Genomic DNA, 22,509 nt, shown 5'->3' on the forward strand with positions numbered 1-22,509 from the left:
CCAGTATTCTTGCCTGGAGAATTCCATAGACCAAGGAGCCTGGCATGAGGTTGCAAAGAGCTGGACATGACTGAACAACTAACACTTTCACTACATTGACACAGCGCTGTCACTCAAAGTCCATTGTTTACCTTGGGTTTACTTTTCAGCACCCTTCTACAGTGCAATTTGGTTGTTTTCCTCACAAAACTTTTTCTCTTCAATTATAAGCATACACTTATTCATAGATAAAGTCCTTTTACATACACATTACAGTCTTGGGAAATATTTCTATTCCTCCACGACCACTTGGGGACTATGTCCCTTGAGCTGTGACATTGTCTTAACTATGTAAAAATAGACAGGACTGAGATTATTTTATGTTACCTAAATGTTAGTCTCCTTGAGACGTGGGGGACAGTTTAGCCTCATCAGCAATATCCTGGGGAGAAGACTGCTCCTCCAGATGGCTGCTATCATCTATTTTCTTTTGATTCTTACTGGGAGTTGTCATCCTTGTAAAGAAAATTAATGGTGATAAATTCTGAGGGTATACCTACTTGGAAGGGGCTTCCCAGGTGGCACTAGTGGTAAAGAAACCCCTGCCAATGCAGGAGACATAAGAGATGCGGGTTTGATACCTGGGTCGGGAAGATCCCCTGGAGAAGGGCACGGCAACCCACTCTAGTACTCTTGCCCGGAAAATCCCATGGATGGAGGAGCCTGGTGGGCTATAGTCCATCGGGTGGCAAAGAGTCAGACACGACTGAAGCGCCTCAGCATTCATGTGTGCATTACTCCCAGCACTGTACGTCTTATGACGTATATCCTTCACTATAATATCAGAGTATTTTCACCTCCCTAAAAAATCATTCATACTCTGCCTATTCATCCTTTCCCCACCTCTACCCTGATAACTTCAGCTCTTTATTTTCTTCATAGTTTTGTTTTTCCAGAGTGTTACGTAGTTGAAATCATACACTATATAGGCTTTTCAGATTGACTCTTTGCCTTTGTTATGTGCCATGTTTTTTCATGGCCTAATCTTTCCTTTTTTGGGGAAAAATATATGTTTTAAAAAAATATTTCACTTGCATTTCTGAATAAGTGACACATGCCCAACATTCAAAACATGCAGAAGGATATGTTCAATGCCTACCTTGAATGTATTGCTCAGTGACATTGTCCTATCACCTTCCAGTATCTTTTGTAGAAAATAGTACATTTACTAGTTTTTGTATGTATTCCAGACAGTTTATGCATTTATAAAAATATGTATAGATGTTTTTTTCCCCCACACAAATTGTATCAGTAATGTCATACATGTGGTTTCACACCTTGACATTCTCACGCAGTAACTCTTGGAATAGTTCCATATCATTACATAGAAACCGACCTAATTATTTTTAATGGCTATGATGTTTTATTGTGTGAATGTATCATAATTTATTTAACCATTCTGTATTCATGTGCATTTAGGCTTGTTCCAATCTTTTGCAATTTGGAATATGTTCCTGACAAAAGCTAGACTGATTCATTTAAAGTGAAAATAATTTGAAGATAGCCTTAGAAAGTTAGAATTTCCCCCTTCATCTCTCCATAAGTCTTTGCAAGGTGAAAAGAACAGGAAATATAAACACAGAAACCAGTAACATTTTCTTTGTTTAACAGCTCTTCTTTTTAATTTTAGTGCTGAATAATATTTCATTGTGTGGATATACCATGTTTTATGTGGATATACCATGTTTTATTCACCTGCTGAAATTGCATCTTGGTTGCTTTCAAGTTTGGGCAGTTATGAATAAAAGTACTGTAAACTGCAGTTAATAGTCAGACCTTTGTCGGCAAAGTAATGTCTCTGCTTTTCAATCTGCTGTCTAGGTTGGCCATAGCTTTTCTTCCAGGGAGCAAGTGCCTTTTAATTTCATGGCTGCCGTCACCATCTGCAGTGATTTTGGAGCTCAAAAAAACAAAGTCCCTCACTGTTTCCATTGTTTCTCCATCTATTTTTCATGAAGTGATGGGACCGGATGCCATGATCTTCGTTTTCTGAATGTTGAGTTTTAAGGCAGCGTTTTCACTCTCCTCTTTCACTTTCATCAAGAGGCTCTTTAGTTCTTCTTTGCTTTCTGCCACAAGGGTGGTGTCAGCTGCGTAGGATACGAAACATCTTTTCATATGATTACTTGCCACCAGTGTACCTTTTTCGCTGACCTTTGCTTTAATATGTGATTTTAAAGTTTCTGTTTCAATTCCTTTGATGTATTAGAGTGAGATAAAATAGGTGAATAGCTCATAATACAGCATATAGTAAATGTATGAAACACACTGGCTGTTTTTCTTATTTACTGTCATAATAAAAAGGGTGTCAAATAAGTGTTGTCATAAAACCAATTATTTTGGCTCAATTATTACAGTAAGAAGCTAAAATATTAAAACATATTACAAATTATTTTAAATTTTGAATTTTTGAAAATATGCTATGTTAAAGCTGTCTAGATATTCAGGAGCTAACTTCAAGTTTAAAAAAAAAATGGAAACTAAAATGTACTCTCAGATAATATACACTATTTAGAATCTTTGTCCCTAGTCATTTTTACCTAATACATTAGTACAGCCTATGTGTGTTGACCACTGGACATACAAACTACTTTTACATTTATGAACAAGGCAATTGAAATTTGTTCTCTCAAGGCAAAAGCATAAGTCAGTGTGAAGGGTGAGACAGTAGACTATTTGATCAAACCATCGATTTCTCTTTAAGGTAACACATACGTGGGCTAAAATTTTCACTTTTTTTTTTTTTGGCTGTTACATGTTAGAAGCTGAAGAAACTTATTTTCTGTTTATCTTCTGTGACCACACTTACTTCTGTGGACAATTCCAGTCAGCATGCCTCTGAGACTAATTCATGCCCTCTGATAAATATAAACAAGAAGACTTGCCTCAGATTGAAGTCTCCAACTTAAGCTATCATGGGTGCCCTGTATAAATTGCTTTAATTAATTGCCCGGTAATCATATATTAGGGCTTCCCCAGTAGCTCAGTAGCTAAAGAATTTGCCTGCAATGCAGGAGACACAGGAGATGCATGATCCCTGGGTCAGGAAGATCACCTGGAAAAGGAAATGGCAACCCACTCCAGTATTCTTTCCTGGAAAATTCCATGAACAGAGGAGCCGGGGGGGCTATAGTCCAAAGGGTCACAAAGAGTCGGACCGGACCGAGTGACTAAGCACAAGCACAATCATATATTAATATATGAAAATATATAAAGCATAATGAGTTAAACTATCAGGTTAGTAAGAGAAAATTCAGATAGTTTGTATTCAATATTGGTGAAGACATTTTAAGGGAAATGACCTCTGTTGTACCAGCTCTTTTCCCTTTGACCTAGTGAACTGAATTTCTATTGACTTAAGAATGAGGTAGCACCTGTTGAGTCATTCCCAGAAAACCTCTCCTCTGAATTTATTGACTCTTATTCTTGAACCAGTAATTGGCAAGGGCAATAAAGCTGTGTTGATTGGTTTAAGCATATCATAGCCCTTTTGGATCTGAGGTCAATCCCACATAAATGATATGCCTACTACAAATGGTGAAATGTTTGAAAAGGATTCTGGGGAGTGAACCTCACAATATCCACCACTTGTAGCAGAGCACTTTTCTTTTGATTGTTTCTGAGTGTATCCAGCCTGTCCCCACCCATATGACATCATTGGGCAGCTGAGGACAGATGTGACCAAACTGCCTAACCAGTTAGTTGATTTAGAAATGGACAAATGTATCCCTGCTTACAGTCAAGATCCCTTCCTTCAATTGAGAATTGTGATAAAGAGGCTCACCTCCCCTGATGCTTTCTTGAAGAAGTCAGATAAACATGTAGCAGCTCAAAGCATTGGCTACTTGCTACTCTTGTCAACTAGGTGACAAAGAAAGCTACTATTCAGCAAGACAAAAGAATAAATCACATGTACAGAAAAAAAAATTTTAAATACACAAAGATTATTTTCATGATTCTTTATAGCACTCCCATCCCTTACTCTAGTTCATTCTTGATTCATCCCAGTATCTTTCTTGCTTAAATTAAATTCAGGCAAGTTTTCATTTTTTGCAACCACAGGAATCTTTAGGAAAATGGATGTCCTTTCCTTAGAAAACAGAAAAGACTTACTTTTCTGTTCTATAAATTACACTTTCCCCCCTATAGATAGAGATATGTATATGCTCACACACACACACACACACTTGTATACCCAATGTTCAAAGTATATGTAAAGTAATTTTTTTAATTTATTTGTTTTTAATTGAAGGATAATTGCTTTACAATGCTGTGTTGCTTTCTGCCATACATCAACATGAATCAGCCATAAGTACACATATGTCCCCTCCTTCTTGAACCTCCCTCCCATCTCTCACCTCCAACCCCATCCCACCCTCTCTAGGTTATCAAAGAGTCCTATTTGAGTTCCCTGAGTCATACAGAAAATTTCCAATACCTATCTATTTTACATATGGTATTATATATGTTTCCATGCCACTCTCTCCATTTATCATAGGAGCTGAAAGGCTTGGCAACATTTAGAATATATATCATCAATTTGAAGGATTATTGTACTACTTGGAATGAAGAAGAAACTAAAAGCCAAAGTTTTTTTTTTTTTTTCTTTTTTCTCTCATGGGATGTGGTATGGTGATAAAAGACAGATTTGGGAGGAAATTGGCAGTGATATTAAAATAATAATTTGTACTCATCTACAAAAATCTTTATAAAACTTTACCTTGTGAGTGAAACTTGTGCTTTTTTCTGCCTCCATCCTTAAGGCAAACAGCTCCTGAGTCTGCTATCCAGAAGAAGGTTTGGCTTCTTGACATTGTCCCATTCTCTCAAGAGTGTCCCAACGGGCAGGAGAGGAAGGTAAGAGTTGTTAACACTCCAGGCACATAATATATAATCAACAGTATGTTGTGGATTAACAATTAAATAAGCAAATCAAGTTGCTGTGTACTATAAATCTTATATTCTGAATTTGATGTCATAGGAAATTTTTTCCTGAGCTTTTAAGCACCAGTACTTGCATTTACAAAACATAAACTTGCTGCATTTTAAAATTCAATTACTTATATGGGATCTTTTAGATCCCTGCTACTAGAGGTATGATCCAGAGATCAGTAGTATTTGCATCATCTGGGGATTTGTTGAAGTATATGATCTCAAGCCCTAGCTTTAACAGTCAAGTGTAAATTTGTATTTTAACAAAACACCTGAGTAACCTAGTGCACATTACAGTTCAAGAAGCACTGGATTATATGATGGTTTTTTGTGTTGTTTTGACATGGATGGGGAAGCCTGGCGTACTGCAGTCCATGGGCACACATGGACACCATGGACACGACTGAGCCATTGAACTGACTTTATGGAACAGAACAGCCCTAACCTTGACAAAAAAAATGTTATATTTTCCACTTATACTGCATTATTTGTTTCCTGTCACAGATATTCATAACTAATCTACTATGCTAAATCACAGGAGTTGGTAATCAAATGAGATTGGCTCTAAATCCAAACATTAATGAAAGTGATATTTGAAAATACCTTTTAAAGCGATAATACTCAATTACAGGTGGTATTTAGATAGTTTTATGTTAACAGGATTTATTTTCAGGAAAAGTATGATTCCTAAAATAAATGAATTCTAGAGATTGAGAAAGCTACCTTGTAGCTTTATTATTATGACATTTGTCAATATTGGGATGTAACATTATTATCAGAAACTGTCAATTGGTTTTGAAGATTTTAAGATGTATACTCTATTGACAATATCTATTGATATTTTATTGAAAATTCAGATTGCTTTGTACTTGTTACTGTTAAACCCAAAAATATTCTGGCACAACAGCTAATGCAGTTGGTGGCACTCTATTGTTTTGAATCTGGAAGTCATAAGATACTTTCTTTCAGAATTAGTGTTGCATATCGTGCTACATGACTGTTTATAACTTTAAGGGAAAATTGGTATTTATATATCATTTAATTACAATGAATTGAAGTATATATTTAATCAACTACTTTGTATTAGAACTGAACTGAAGGTTTACAAGAAATTCTAGGTGAAATATTACTATTGACTTTGCAAACCAAACTCTGGTTATACAGATGTCTCAATTATTTCTTTTACTGCAACAAATTAACTCTTTCTACTAAACTCTCTAAGGTTTGCTGAAGTAAAAATTCTTCTGGTAAATTTAAAGGGAATTTTACTACATTATATAAAATTTGTGTTGAGTTATAGTTGCTGTATGCTATATAAGTTACAGGTGTACAACACAGTGATACACGATTTTTATAGGTTAAACTTCATTTATAGTTATAATAAAATACTGGCTATATTTGCATTTTTCTGATGATTAGCATTGTTGAGCATCTTTTCATGTGCCTGTTGACCATTAGTATGTTCTTTGAAAAATTGTCTATTCAGGTCTTTTGCCATATTTAAAATGGGTTTGTTTTGTTTTTTATGTGGAGTTCTATAAGCTGTTTATATATACTGGATATTAACCTTTTTGGTCATATCATTAGCAGATACATTCTCACATTCAGTAAGTTGTCTATTTGTTGAAGATTTGCTTTTCTGTGCAAAAGCTCTTCAGTCTAATTAGGTCCTTATTTTTATTTCGGGTTTTTGTTTGTTTTTCACTTTTACTTGCTTTAGGAGACACATCCAAAAATATCACTATGATTCATGTTAAAAGAGTGCCATTTCTTCTGGGAGTTTTATGGTCTCCAGGCTTGATTTTAGATTTTAAACCGTTTTGAGTTTACTTTTGTATATGGTGAGAGAAAATGTTCTAACTCCTTTCTTCCACATGTAGTTGTGCAGTTTTCCCAGCACCACTTACGGAAGAGACTGTATTTCCTCCATTTTATATTCCTGCCTGCTTTGTCATGGACTAACTGATTACAATCGTGTGGCTTATTTATGGTCTCTCTACTCTGTTCCGCTGATCCCTGTGTCTGTTTCTGTGCCAGTACCAAACAGTGTTGATTACTGTAGCTTTGTATTATAGCCCGAATTCAAGGAATGTGATTCCTCCAGCTCTGTTCTTTCCCAAGATTTTTTTTTTTTTTTTTTACAATTCAGGGTCTTTTGTATTTTCACAAAAATTTTAAAGTGTTGTACTTCTGAGAAAAAATACCTTTGATATTTAATAGGGATTGCATTGAATCTGTGGATTGCCTTGAGTAGTATAATTATTTTAACAGTACTATTACTTCCAATTCAGGAAATCGGTCTTATGTTTCCTTTTTTTTTTATTTGAAGGATAATTGCTTTACAGAATTTTGTTGTTTTCTGCCAAGTATCAACATGAATCAGCCATAGATATACCAGTATATGTTTATGTGTCATCCGAATTTATTTCATTACTGTCATAAAGTTTTCCAAGTACAGTTCTTGTATCCGCTTTGGTAGCTTTAATTCATAGGTATTTTTTTTCCTTTTCAGTATGATTATAAATTAGGTTGTTTCCTTAATTTCCCTATTGACAGTTGATTGTTGGTGGTTATTGTGTAGAAATTCAACAGATTTATATATATATATATATATATATATATATATATATATATATATAACTTCTCTATTCTGCAAGTGTACCAAATTCATTGAGTTCTAGTAGTTTTTGGTGGCGTCTTTAGGATTTTCTATGTATATTATCTTATCATCTACAAACAGTTTAAGTTTTACTCTGTCCTTTATAATTTGGAATTCTCCTTTTGTCTGATTGCTGTCAAGGACTTCCAATATTATGTTGAAAAACAAGTAGCAAGAGTTGACCTCTTCGTCTTGTTTCTTAGAGGAAACACATTCAGCTTTTCACCATTGAATATGTTAGCTGTGGATTTGTCATATCTGGCCTTTATTATGTTGAGGTATGTCCCCTCTTTGTCCACTTTCTGGACAGTTTTTTTAATAAATGGATGCTAAGTTTTTTCAAAAGCTTTTTGCATCTGTTGAGATGATCCTATAGTTCTTATTCTTCAATTTCTAATGTGTTGTATCCACTGACTGACTTGTAGACATGTAGATATTGAAAAATCCTTCAGTCTCACATTTTATTTAGAAACAAAGAACCAATAGGTTCTTTGAACTTAAATTATTTTTCTCAACATATATTTATTGATCCTTTACGAGAAGACTGTTGTTCTGAGTTCTGTGTGGGAAAGAAGCAAATCACAAACAGTTTCAACATCACAAGCAGAATATATTTTTATGTGTTCATCTTTGTGTGTGTGATCATCATTGAAAAGAAAGGTTATTGATTATGTCTAATTATTTTTCATATGTTCCAGGCACTGGATATGATTGAAAGTATGAAATAGTAACAGTAGCCCTTAGTAACCATTGACATTACATCAGCAACTTTGCTAAACATTTCAATTTCATTATTTCTTTGATCTTAACAAAATTCCTATGAATTGGATATATGTAGTACTTCATTTTGCAAATAAAAAAGCAGGCTCTGCAATGTGTTGGATATGTTGTTCAAGATCACAGAGATAATAAGTGTTCAATCCAGAAATAACAGCCAGTGTTCAGGGTGGTTGTGTGTGTTTATGAGGGTTCATTGTAAGCTTCTGATTATTGAATAACTCTAAACAAGCACCAGATAAATACACTTTCTAAATCAATAGCATAAATTCATTCTGTGAATGCTGTTCTTTACTGAGCCGCAAATGACTACTATCAAGGTGAAAGAAATGAGATTGAACAGTACTGCTTTTCATCATGCACAAGATCTCTATTTTCACCTCTTTTGAGAAAAAAGATTTACCATAGGCAATGCAGTCCACTAGTATAAGTTACTGTCCTAGGATGGTATAAAAATTAATTTTCCAAAAAGGATAGTGAATAAAAAGAAAGTTGAGTATGTGTATAATATCTGTCAGGATGCAACCAGACCCATTTGACATCATTCACTTCTTCTTGGTACTTTTCCCCAAAGGTCCAATAATACAGGATATTTCTTTTTTTTTCCATTGTATTTTTATGTTTTTAACTTTTTATTTTGCATTGAAGTATAGCTGATTATCAATGTTGTTATAATCTCAGGTAGACAGCAAAGGAGTTCAATCATACAAATACATGCATCCATTCTCCCCCAAGCTCCCCTCCCATCCAGGCTGCCACATAACATTGAGCAGAGTTCCCTATGCTATACAGTAGGTCCTTGTTGGTTATCCATTTTAAATACAGCAGTGTGCACATGTCCATCCCAAACTCCCTATCTATTCCCCAATCCTTCCTCCTTCACAACCTTAAATTCATTCTCTGAGTCTGAGTCTTTTTCTGTTTTGTAAATAAGTTCATTTGTAGCATTTATTTTTAGACTCTCCCTATAAGGGATGTCCTAGATATTTTTCTTTCTGTATGACTTACAGAAGTACAGAATATTTCTGAATGGTATTTTTCTGACTTGATGATTCTTCTTGAAAAACTAGCAATACCCTTTCGCGGCAAAGATAAGAGATGTCTGCCTGAGAGTAGCCAGTGGTACCAGATACTCAGGTTTTTTTCGTTTTCCCACAGCAAAAGGAGAAAATGGAAAGGATGTAAACTTGTTTGCCCCCTGAGTGCCTTTAAAGTAACTAATGTATACTTTGGTTTGCAATCACATGGCACCTGTTAAAACAGAGAGTGACTATTTTTATCTAGTTGGGTTAGAGTTGGACACCCCAAAGAGCCATAAAGAATGGGAATAGAGAGCATCATTTTGGAGGTAGTTTCAATTGAAAGAACATTAGTGCTAGAAGTTAGAAGAGTCTTCTTTGTATCAAGGAATTAGAATCTTCTGCAAGGGTTCTGCATTAAAGACCCACTATAACTCTGTTATTGTGGTTATTGTTGTTAAGGAATGCAAAGACCATATTGATTTTTTTCTTTTTTTATTGTATAATGAAGTTATATTTGTTCTGATTTTATATCTGTAAATGTGAATGGTCTCTACAATTTTGGACAGTTTAATGCATTATATATTTAGACTTAATCATCCACTCTCTATCACCTCTTTTTAACACATTTGTAATTGGGAGGAACCAGTTCATTTAAACCAAATTAATCACATTCTGCCCGAATTAATATTTATTAGCATGATTTATATTGATGGCTACTTCACATTTTTTCTCTCTCCTCCTCTCCATTTTTTTACCTGTTCATTAAGCCTCAGTTCAGTTCAGCTCAGTCATTCAGTCCTGTCTAACTCTTTGCAACCCCATGGACTAGCACGCCACGCTTCCCTGTCCATCACCAACTCCTGGAACTTGATCAAACTCATGTCCATCCAACCGTCTCATCCTCTGTCATCTCCTTCTCCTCCTGCCTTCAATCTTTCCCAGCATCAGGGTCTTTTCCAATGAGTCAGTTCTTTGCATCAGGTGGCCCAAGTATTGGAGTTTCAGCTTCAGCATCAGTCCTTCCAATGACTATTCACGACTCATTTCCTTCAGGATTGACTGGTTTGATCTCCTTGCAATCCAAAGGATTCTCAAGAGCCTTCTCCAACACCATAGTTCAAAAGCATCAATGCTCTGTATCTTATTGTAAGAAGAGAAACTAAAGAAAAAGAAAGGGAAAAATATCTCAGCCCAGGGCTCTGTGTTGAAGATAATAACAGCTAAGAAACAGTGCTGAAATTTTTCCTGATAGAATAACAGATGCCTTAGTGAAACACATTTTTTTTAATTAACAGGTTTATTTTGCTTCTGAGTGTTAATGAAATGATCAAAACTGTACTGTATATAATAAAGGTAAACAGTTGGAAATAGCCATGCCCATATTAAGTCTCATCACAGAAATGATAAAGCCTAAAAGTCAGTTCCAGAAAAACATACATTTCTGCTTTATTGAATATGCCAAATCCTTTGACTGTGTGGATCACAGTAAACTGTGGAAAATTCTGAAAGAGAAGGGAATACCAGACCGTCTGACCTATCTCTTGAGAAATCTGTATGCAGGTCAGGAAGCAACAGTTAGAACTGGACATGGAACAACAGACTGGTTCCAAATAGGAAAAGGAGTACGTCAAGGCTGTATATTGTCACCCTGCTTCTTTAACTTATATGCAGAGTACACCATGAGAAATGCTGGGCTGAATGAAGAACAAGCTGGAATCAAGATTGCCAGGAAAAATATCAATAACCTCAGATACACAGATGACACCACCCTTATGGCAGAAAGTGGAGAAGAACTAAAGGGCCTCATGATGAAAGTGAAAGAGGAGAGTGAAAAAGTTGGCTTAAAGCTCGACATTCAGAAAACTAAGATCATGGCATCTGGTCCCATCACTTCATGGGAAATAGATGGGGAAACAGTGGCAACACTGGCTGACTTTTTTTTTTTGGGGGGGGGGTTCCAAATCACTGCAGATGGTGACTGCAGCCATGAAATTAAAAGATGCTTACTCCTTGGAAGGAAAGTTAACAACAACCTAGATAGCATATTAAAAAGCAGAGACATTACTTTGCCAACAAATGTCCATCTAGTCAAGGCTATGGTTTTTTCCAGTAGTCATGTATGGATGTGAGTGTTGGACTATAAAGAAAGCTGAGCACCAAAGAATCAATGCTTTTGAACTGTGGTGTTGGAGAAGACTCTTGAGGGTCCCTTGGACTCCAAGGAGATCCAACCAGTCCATCCTAAAGGAAATCAGTCCTGAGTGTTCATTGGAAGGACTGATACTGAAGCTGAAACTTTAATACTTTGGCCACCTGATGCAAAGGATTGACTCATTTGAAAAGACCCTGATGCTGGGAAGGATTGGGGGCAGGAGAAGGGGATGACAGAGGATGAGATGGTTAGATGGCATCACCGACTCAATGGATATGAGTTTAGGTAAACTCCAGGAGTTGATGATGGACAAGGGAGGCCTGGTGTACTGTGGTTCATGGAGTTGCAAAGAGTCAGACATGACTGAGCGACTGAACTGAACCAAACTGAAAGGTCAGTTATGGATTTAGGGCTTATTTAAGAACGGTACATTGTCAACTCAGATGCCATCCAGTGGTGTGCCAGAGACAGCTTTTGCAATATTTGTGTATTTACCTAACTCCATGTTTAGAGATGTCACGTGGTTGACTGGAAATGGGTCATAAAAGGAGTATTAACACCATGGGAATCAGTAAATGCTGTAAATTAGACCTCCGTTTTTTCCCCCACCCATGGAGAAATTCTTAAGCATTTTCCAGTACAGCACTACACATGAGCATACAATTGTTTTTAACCAGTATGATCTATAGTCATTTATTCCTTTACAAATGCATGGTGTTATCCATAGGCTAACCACACATCAATCTGGATAAACTGGACATTTTTGGCACAATTTTGGACCTTAGTCAACATTTGCTGAGTGAATATATCACCATAAGTGGTAAAATAAAAGCCTTGGGTATTTGAATACAAAGTTCTGTTCATCAGATCAGATCAGATCAGTCGCTCAGTCGTGTCTGACTCTTTGTGACCCCATAAATTGCAGCATGCCAGGCCTCCCTGTCCATCACCAACTCCCGGAGTTCACTCAGACTCACGACCTTCGAGTCAGTGATGCCATCCAGCCATCTCATCCGCTGTCATCCCCTTCTCTCCTGCCCCCAATCCCTCCCAGCATCAGGGTCTTTTCCAATGAGTCAACTCTTCGCATGAGGTGGCCAAAGGACTGGAGTTTCAGCTTTAGCATCATTCCTTCCAAAGAAATTCTAGGGCTGATCTCCTTCAGAATGGACTGGTTGGATCTCCTTGGAGTCCAAGGGACCCTCAAGAGTCTTCTCCAACACCACAGTTCAAAAGCATCAATTCTTCAGCGCTCAGCCTTCTTCACAGTCCAACTCTCACATCCATACATGACCACAGGAAAAACCATAGCCTTGACTAGACGAACCTTTGTTGGCAAAGTAATGTCTCTGCTTCTGAATATGCTATCTAGGTTGGTCATAACTTTCCTTCCAAGGAGTAAGCATCTTTTAATTTCATGGCTGTAGTCACCATCTGCAGTGATTTTGGAGCCCAGAAAAATAAAGTCTGACACTGTTTCCACTGTTTCCCCATCTATTTCCCATGAGGTGATGGGACCGGATGCCAGGATCTTCGTTTTCTGAATGTTGAGCTTTAAGCCAACTTTTTCACTCTCCACTTTCACTTTCATCAAGAGGCTTTTGAGTTCCTCTTCACTTTCTGCCATAAGGGTGGTGTCATCTGCATATCTGAGGTTATTGATATTTCTCCCGGCAATCTTGATTCCAGCTTGTCTTTCTTCCAGTCCAGCGTTTCTCATGATGTACGTTGCATATAAGTTAAATAAGCAGGGTGACAATATACAACCTTGACGAACTCCTTTTCCTATTTGGAACCCGTGTGTTGTTCCATGTCCAGTTCTAACTGTTGCTTCCTGACCTGCATACAGATTTCTCAAGAGGCAGATCAGGTGGTCTGGGATTCCCATCTCTTGAAGAATTTTCCACAGTTTATTGTGATCCACACAGTCAAAGCCTTTGGCATAGTCAATAAAGCAGAAATAGATGTTTTTCTGGAACTCTCTTGCTTTTTCTATGATCCAGTGGATGCTGGCAATTTGATCTCTGGTTCCTCTGCCTTTTCTAAAACCAGCTTGAACATCAGGAAGTTCACGGTTCACATATTGCTGAAGCCTGGCTTGGAGAATTTTGAGCATTACTTTACTAGCATGTGAGATGAGTGCAATTATGTGGTAGTTTGAGCATTCTTTGGCATTGCCTTTCTTTGGGATTGGAATGAAAACTGACCTTTTGCAGTCCTGTGGCCACTGCTGAGTTTTCCAAATTTGCTGGCATATTGAGTGCAGCACTTTCACAGAATCATCTTTCAGAATTTGGAATAGCTCAACTGGAATTCCATCACCTCCACTAGCTTTGTTCGTAGTGATGCTTTCTAAGGCCCACTTGACTTCACATTCCAGGATGTCTAGCTCTAGGTCAGTGATCACACCATCGTGATTATCTGGGTCATGGAGATCTTTTTTGTATAATTCTTCTGTGTATTCTTGCCACCTCTTCTTAATATCTTCTGCTTCTGTTAGGTCCATACCATTTCTGTCCTTTATCGAGCTCATCTTTGCATGAAATGTTCCTTTGGTATCTCTGATTTTCTTGAAGAGATCTCTAGTCTTTCCCACTCTGTTGTTTTCCTCTATTTTTTGCATTGATCGCTGAAGAAGGCTTTCTTACCTCTTCTTGCTATTCCTTGGAACTCTCCATTCAGATGTTTATATCTTTCCTTTTCTCCTTTGCTTTTCGTTTCTCTTCTTTCACAGCTATTTGTAAGGCCTCCTCAGACAGCCATTTTGCTTTTTTGCATTTCTTTTCCATGGGGATTGTCTTGATCCCTGTCTCCTGTACAATGTCACGAACCTCATTCCATAGTTCATCAGGCACTCTATCAGATCTAGACCCTTAGATCTATTTCTCACTTGCATTGTATAATCATAAGGGATTTGATTTAGGTCATACCTGAATGGTCTAGTGGTTTTCCCTACTTTTTTCAATTTAAGTCTGAATTTGGCAATAAGGAGTTAATGGTCTGAGCCACAGATGGGCGCGCCATAGCGCAGGCAACTGCGACATGGCACGCCATAGCGTGGCCGAGAGGAGCCACCCCATGTCTGAGGTCAGGGGCAAAAGCCGGGAGGACCCCATGCTCGAAGGGCGGTGGCCAAGAGGAGTTACCCCACGGTCGAAGTCAGGGGCAGCGGCTGAGAGTACCAGACTGCGACGGCACAGGTACGGCCGAGAGGAGCTACCCCGTGTCCGAGTTCAGGGGGTGCGGCGGAGAGGAGATACCCTACGCCCCTAAGCCCGAGGCCAGGGACGACCGCCGAGAGGAGCGCCCCCACACCCGAGGTCAGGGGCGGCAGCCAAGAGGAGCAACCCATGCCGGAGGTCAGGGGTGGCGGCTGGGAGGAACTACCCCACGCCCCCACGCTCCCGCACCTAAGGCCAGGGGCGGCAGCCAGGAGGAGCTACCCCCACGCCCCCACGCTCCCACACCCAAGGCCAGGGGCGGCGACGAGAGGAGTTACCCGGCCATGGCTGCATGGGCGCAGGAGGGCCTAGAGGAGCTATCCCACATTGAAGGTCAGGAAGGGCGGCGGTGAGGAGATACCCCTTGTCCAAGGTAAAGAGCAATGGCTGCGCTTTGTTGGAGCAGCTGTGAAGAGATACCCCACGCCCAAGGTAAGAGAAACCCAAATAAGACGGTAGGTGTTGCAAGAGGGCATTAGAGGGTAGACACTCTGAAACCATACTCACAGAAAACTAGTCAATCTAATCACACTAGGACCACAGCCTTGTCTAACTCAATGAAACTAAGCCATGCCCGTGGGGCAACCCAAGATGGGCGGGTCATGGTGGAGAGATCTGACAGAATGTGGTCCACTGGAGAAGGGAATGGCAAACCACTTCAGTATTCTTGCCTTGAGAACCCCATGAACAGTATGAAAAGGCAAAATGATAGGATACTGAAAGAGAAACTCCCCAGTCAGTAGGTGCCCAATATGCTACTGGAGATCAGTGGAGAAATAACTCCAGAAAGAATGAAGGGATGGAGCCAAAGCAAAAAGAATACCCAGCTGTGGATGTGACTGGTGTTAGAAGCAAGGTCCGATGCTGTAAAGAGCAATATTGCATAGGAACCTGGAATGTCAGGTCCATGAATCAAGGCAAATTGGAAGTGGTCAAACAAGAGATGACAAGAGTAAATGTCGACATTCTAGGAATCAGCAAACTCAAATGGACTGGAATGGGTGAATTTAATTCAGATGACCATTATATCTACTAGTGAGGGCAGGAATCCCTCAGAAGAAATGGAGTAGCCATCATGGTCAACAAAAGAGTCCAAAATGCAGTACTTGGATGCAATCTCAAAAATGACAGAATGATCTCTGTTCGTTTCCAAGGCAAACCATTCAATATCACAGTAATCCAAGTCTATGCCCCAACCAGTAATGCTGAAGAAGCTGAAGTTAAACGGTTTTATGAAGACCTACAAGACCTTTTAGAACTAACACCCAAAAAAGATGTCCTTTTCATTATAGGGGACTGGAATGCAAAAGTAGGAAGTCAAGAAACACCTGGAGTAACAGGCAAATTTGGCCTTGGAATACGGAATGAAGCAGGCCAAAGACTACTAGAGTTTTGCCAAGAAAATGCACTGGTCATAACAAACACCCTCTTCCAACAACACAAGAGAAGACTCTGTACATGGACATCACCAGATGGTCAACACTGAAATCAGATTGATTATATTCTTTGCAGCCAAAGATGGAGAAGCTCTATACAGTCAGCAAAAACAAGACCAGGAGCTGACTGTGGCTCAGTTCTGTTCATAAACAGGTACATTTAATTTAGTCTAACTTGTTAGAAATTATATTAATTTATAATTATTGAGATAAAATTTCATAAAAGAGAAAAAATATTAAATAGGTTTGGATTAAAAATCAGCTCACCTACTTGCTAAATATACCACTTATTCAAATTCTATACAGTTTTTCATATGAAAGTAGAGACAATAATAGCCACAGGTTTATTGTAAAGATTCTAACAATATGAAGTATTTGTTATATAAAATGCTTAAAGTTGGCAATAGATATTGCTCATATAACAAAGTCAATAATAATTATTCTTATTTTAAATATAATCATCTGCGGATAAGTAACTTTTTAAAGTAGTATGTCATGAGATTTAGAAAAAAAAAAAACACATGATTTTTCAGCTATGGATTCACTGGTAATTCCTTTAACTGTGTTGGAAATAAATCTCTATGAGTAGAATCTTTCATGAAGATTCTATGAAAATTTCATGAAGGCTGAGAATTCATAAAGATCTAGCCAAAGCATTTTCTTTACCAAATAGTAAAATTCATTTTCAATTATCCAGCTAAAATTGGCAGTCAAATTAACCTAAATAAGCAACTTAAGTTAATAGTGTATTTCTAAGATCAAAAGGAAACAAATCCCCAGAAATCTGAGAACTGGGACATAGGCCTCTCCTGGCCTTTGTCCTCTAGGGAAATAGGAGAATGAATGGTGATGCAACAATTTTGTTATAACTCTGGTTTTCAAACATAATATGCAGAACAGTCAATAGAGAAACCTGTGGCAAAAATGCAGATTATTAATACCCCTTTTACTGACTCACTACCCAGGGAGGAAAGGCAGAGAGGGAAGAAGAAGAGGAGGAGAAGACAGAGGGAAGAAACGGAGAGAGGGAGGAAAGAGAGGAATGGATAAGAGAGAAGAGAAAAGAGATGGGAAGAAGGAAAGTAGGAAGAATATTTTTGGAAAAGATTAATATTTACCTCTTAATGTCTTCTAATCTAAAGTTTCAACACTGGGCTTGTATACTTTTTTATTTTTTCAGAGTTCTGATATTTGGGAAGAAGATCGGAAGTAAGTTTGTACTGATTAATTTAGGTAGATTTATAGATTAAGTAGATTAGGTAGATTTATAACTTAGAGTAAGTCATCTTACTGGAAATGGTGTCATAAGTCAGAATGATATTAAGTCAAAACTGATTTTCTCAATGGAACAATGGTATGGTCCAGAGCAACTTCCCAGACACATCATGAGATGAGAACAAGCATCCTCTTTAATCAACTGCAGGTGATAGATGTGTACAACATAAAGCTTTCTCAAGGGATGTAAATTTACTTAGCTGTAATTCAGTCATCAGTAATATAAAATTGCACTTGATAGGAAACTGCATCTCAGTGTAGTGGGTTAGAGTTTTATGTTCTTCATAATCCATATCCTATTATTAATGCAACAAGGCATAAATAAAAGAAAGCCATTGGTGTCCTGGAAATTCACAGGATTGTACTCCTTGAGGCAATTTGTTCCAAACATTCTTTTTCTTTTGGTAACTATGGTATGATTACAATTTCCTAATAATCATCTTGATTTGTGGATATCTTTCTTGATGTCTTTGTTCATAGTATAAATGTTAATAGACCAAATTACCAGCACTGAACCTCAGTTTGTTGGCCTTTCTGCTAAACTGCAAACAAGTTTTTTGTTTATATAAAAAACTAGTGTTATCAACAGTAATAATGAACACTGATAATGTCTCAACACTAGCAGATATGCATCACCTGCGTTGGATGAGTACAAACTACCTTGAAAGTGCATGTGTTGATATATTTGCATATTTGTCCTCAAATTTTCAGTATTGGATTCCTTTTACAAATACTTTTCATGAGATTAAAAATTTAAGTTTCAATAGGGGTCAGATTTAAATGCAATTTGGGCTGAATTTTGTCTCCATAGAATCAAAAATTCTACTTTCTTAAAAGGATTGCTTTTAAGAATAATAGATGCACAGATCCAAAATTGCTTCAGTGAACCACCTTTCAACACATTAAATTTTCCATATAAGTATGATTATAGATTAATGCAATTGATGTTATAGAAACAAAAATGGATCAAACTTATATCAGCTGGGATCCAGTAAGGATATAGTAATTATTCTAACAAATTTAAACAGATGACACAATGACACAAATGACGTAAAAGCTTACAAATCAAAAAGAGTATGGGGATGCAGCACAATTTGAAAGTGAAAGTGTTAGTCACTCAGTCATGTCAGATTCTTTGTGACTCCATGGACTGTAGCCCACCAGGCTCACTGTAATCTGCCAGGCTCCTTTGTCCATGGAGTCCTCCAGAAAAGAATACTGGGGTGGGCAGCCATTCCCTTCTCCAGGGGATCTTCCCAACCCAAGGATCTAACCTGGGTCTCCCTCACTGTGGGAAGATTCTTTACCATCTGAGCCACCAGGGAAGCCCAGTTTAGTAACACTTCCCAGGTGGCGCTATGCTGTGCTGTGCTTAGTCACTCAGTTGTGTCTGACTCTTTGCATCCCTATGGACTGCAACCCTTCAGCCTCCTCTATCCATGGGCATTCTCCAGGTAAGAACACTAGAGTGGGTTGCCATGCCCTCAGGAATCTTCCTGACCCAGGGATCGAAACTAGGTCTCCCACATTGCATGCCAGGTGGCACTAGTGAAGTGGTAAAGAACCCACCTGCCAAATGCAGGAGACATAAGAGATGCGGATTCAATCCCTGATCTAGAAGATCCCCTGGAGACAGTCATGGCAACCCACTCCAGTATTCTTGCCTGGAGAATCCCATGGACAGAGGAGCCTGGAGGACTAGAGTCCAAACGGTCATAAAGAGTCAGACATGACTGAAGAGACTTAGCATGCACGCACACACGCAACTAAGCTACAATTCCTGAGCCCCAAGAGAAAAGGATTGTATCATCCCAGGGAGCTGTCCAGCAGATAGCCTGACAAGAGCTTCAACTACCCAGAAATGCAGACATTGCCCACAGACACACCATGGCAGAGCAAGAGAGAAACAAAGACCCTAATTTCTCTCTGCCTGGGAAAGGTTCTTTGCTGAATATGTTGAATGCATCTGAGATTAAATAGAAAAGGAACAGCTCAGATAAATATCTTCATATGTATTCTTTATAAAGTTATCTTCATGAAAGATTCCAAGCTCACTCAAATGATGCTATTGCACAGTATATTTTTACATTTCCATTTGTAGAGATTTTACTACTCTCAGAAGAAAATCTGTCTTCCCCAGAGCCCATGAATAGCATAAGTTCACTTATGTCCTGGCTTACTGTTATAATTACTGCACACGACAACATGCCTGTAATTTGCCTGTGCTGCAAAATGTGAATCACCAGATGTTGATTGCTAGGAAATGAGATCTGTCTGTGCTAGCAAGTTTTAAGAGCTTTCCCATTAAGGAAGTGAAGGATGATGTAGTTCTGAGTGTATATATTATCATAAAACTCATTTTGTGATAGCCAAATAGAAATTCTGAACACTCTTATTATTTTTAAACGATTAACCTTTAATGGGGCTGTATATCAAGAGTTTTAAGTCCAGTTAATGGTAGCATAGAGAGAGTTAAGATTTATTGAGTACCTACTATGAGCTGAGCACTATATAGGAACTTTGTAAACATTACCTTATGGTGTTATGAGATAGGTATTCTGTTTAATGTGGTCTAATATCCATTGTCTCTTCCCTACAAATCTGTATCACAAATATTTTGAACTCACCTGTGGCTTTATTTTAGGTGACCTAAACTTATCTGTCTCCTTTTCCCACTTACTTTTAGTGCATTCATTTGTGTATTTTTGTGAGCAACTTTTAAACTTTGAGGGAACAAGACAAGCTTCATGTAAATAAATATCTTTTTACTTGAAATAGAATTGTGGATTCTATGTTAAATTGTGAATTTAGAACACAGACTATCGTACTAACCATTGTTCTCTGATGCTAATTACCAGACACAGAATGACTGGAATATTTTTGTGTTTCTCCAATTAAGCTAGTTTGAATCTATATCCAGTGATACACCACACAGACATTTCTGTAGTAGTAACCAATTTTTCTTCTGTTTTTGATCCTTGTAAGTGCCTTTTTTTTTAATGTGTTTTTACAACTTGCTTTTTTCTGGGTCCTTGCTTAAGAATGAGATTTGATTGACTTTACTGTTACAGTCTTTTTCATTTCACTGTAACACTTTTAGTCTATTCCTAACTACTAAGAAGGATTAACAAAGATTAAGTTCATTAATTTTTTCCATATTTTTTGTTTTGCTGTAACTTTTCTGCAATTCTATTGCATTCTTCAGTCTATGAAACAATAAATACAAGTTGTAGGATCAAACAATCTTCTGAATACCACTGGGATGTTTCATACCACAGAAGTCTGACAATTCTGACAACTCCCCACACATAGTTTTTAATAAAGTAGGTCTCTAATTTTCATCTTCTTTTGTCTTAGAAAAATAAGTTTGTTAGTAATGTCAGCATGGTCTCTCAACAATTCTTGTCAGTGAAAAATGTTTGTGTGCTGCTAGTAACACTAAAAATCATTCACTGGGGACCTATGCAGATGACAATGAGATTTACTGCCTGAGTCTTAACAGTTATTTTACTTGTTAAAATAACTTGGCTTGGGAACATGCTAACAAACAAACAACTTCTGAGAGCTGTTTTTCTTTGGTAATTTTGTGTTGTTAAAATCATATGGAGAAGCAGGCATTTCTGCAACCTATGGAACAATGAGATAGCATGTGTAAAGCTAAGCTGATACTTTGAGGTAATTCTCCTTTGTGAACTAACGATATTCAGTAATCAGCTATAGCGAATGTGTCTCCATGATAATATATTCTTGTCTTGAACACAGTAATTTTTTTTCTGTTAACATATTCCTTTCAGCACTTATATCTCCATCTACCACTCAATTATATATGCATGGGTTCATGTTTTCGCATTGTGTATTGTATTCACACCTTCTTCTACACTTGTAACACTTAATCCAACAGTGTATTATTTATCTCTGTCAAGCATTGTGTTCATACAGATACAGGCTTATCTAAGAACTTCCCAAACACCACATAATCACAAGCCAATGAATCCACTGGTTTTTGTATACATCTGACAAAATTACTATTTATTTCAATGCAAGGAAATGTCAATCAAACAGCTTTTTAAAAATCTAATTGAGTGTGTGATTGACTTCTCCATTGAGCTTGGTCAAAATACCACTCAATGGAAAGGAAAGTGGGGAGACAAATATACTAAAATAGTGCATTTGGAAAAGCATTTTTCAATTGGCAGGTGAAGCTCCTCTTTGCAGATACTCAGTGCAAGGTCACAGTCTGGTATGTCCATGTGACTGAGGTCTTGTTTTTGAACTTAGTATGCTCTGCCTATTTAAAAATTTGCAGCTGGACATCAACCAAAATGACATCTTGATGAGAGGAGAGATTGAGCTACTCTTTCCTTCATGCTTCCCATATTAGTCTTTTCACAGTCAAGAGACCTGGGACTCTGCAATTTCAAAGTGGAATGTCTTAGTGGCTTCTTTGAAACATGACACTGACTTGCTTTTCCTTGAAGTAGGAAATAGACCCAGGGATACTTACCCTGGGGTAAGTTCAAGGTCAAGCCCATGCTGCTTGCCACATGCTGCTGCTGCTGCTAAGTCACTTCAGTCGTGTCCGACTCTGTGCGACCCCACAGACAGCAGCCCACCAGGGTCCCCCATCCCTGGGATTCTCCAGGCAAGAACACTGGAGTGGATTGTCATTTCCTTCTCCAATGCATGAAAGTGAAAAGTGAAAGTGAAGTCGCTCAGTCGTGTCTGACTCTTCGCGACCCCATGGACTGCAGTCTACCAGGCTCCTCCATCCATGGGATTTTCCAGGCAAGAATACTGGAGTGGGGTGCCATTGCCTTCTCCAGCTTGCCACATGACAGACCAATAAATTGAGAGACAGGTGGGGCAAGAAATTGTGACTTTATTTGCAAAGCCAGCAGACCAAGAAGATGGTGGACTTGTGTCCCAAATAACCATCTTATCCAAGTTAGAATTCAGTTTTTTGTTTGTTTGTTTGTTTTTAAATACTGAAAGGGGA

General features: G+C 38.0%; 1 protein-coding gene across 11 annotated transcripts in view; it reads left to right on the plus strand.

Annotated features, from left to right (window-relative positions):
- Positions 1 to 22,509, plus strand: part of LOC147348225 (uncharacterized) — a 247,260-nt gene that overhangs the window by 28,596 nt on the left and 196,155 nt on the right. For all 11 annotated transcript variants that reach the window (XR_015151953.1, XR_015151954.1, XR_015151948.1 and 8 more), the window contains exon 2: positions 4,803 to 4,896. Coding sequence is in view for 4 of the 11 variants with exons in the window: in XM_086368910.1 (XP_086225036.1) it covers positions 4,803 to 4,896 (94 nt within the window). In the remaining 7 variants the exon portion in view is untranslated. The remainder of the gene's footprint in view (positions 1 to 4,802; positions 4,897 to 22,509) is intronic.

Source organism: Bos grunniens, chromosome 22 (genome assembly GCF_055505025.1).
Source record: "Bos grunniens cultivar Pamir isolate PY7600 chromosome 22, Bosgru_T2T1.0, whole genome shotgun sequence".
NCBI lineage: Eukaryota > Metazoa > Chordata > Mammalia > Artiodactyla > Bovidae > Bos > Bos grunniens.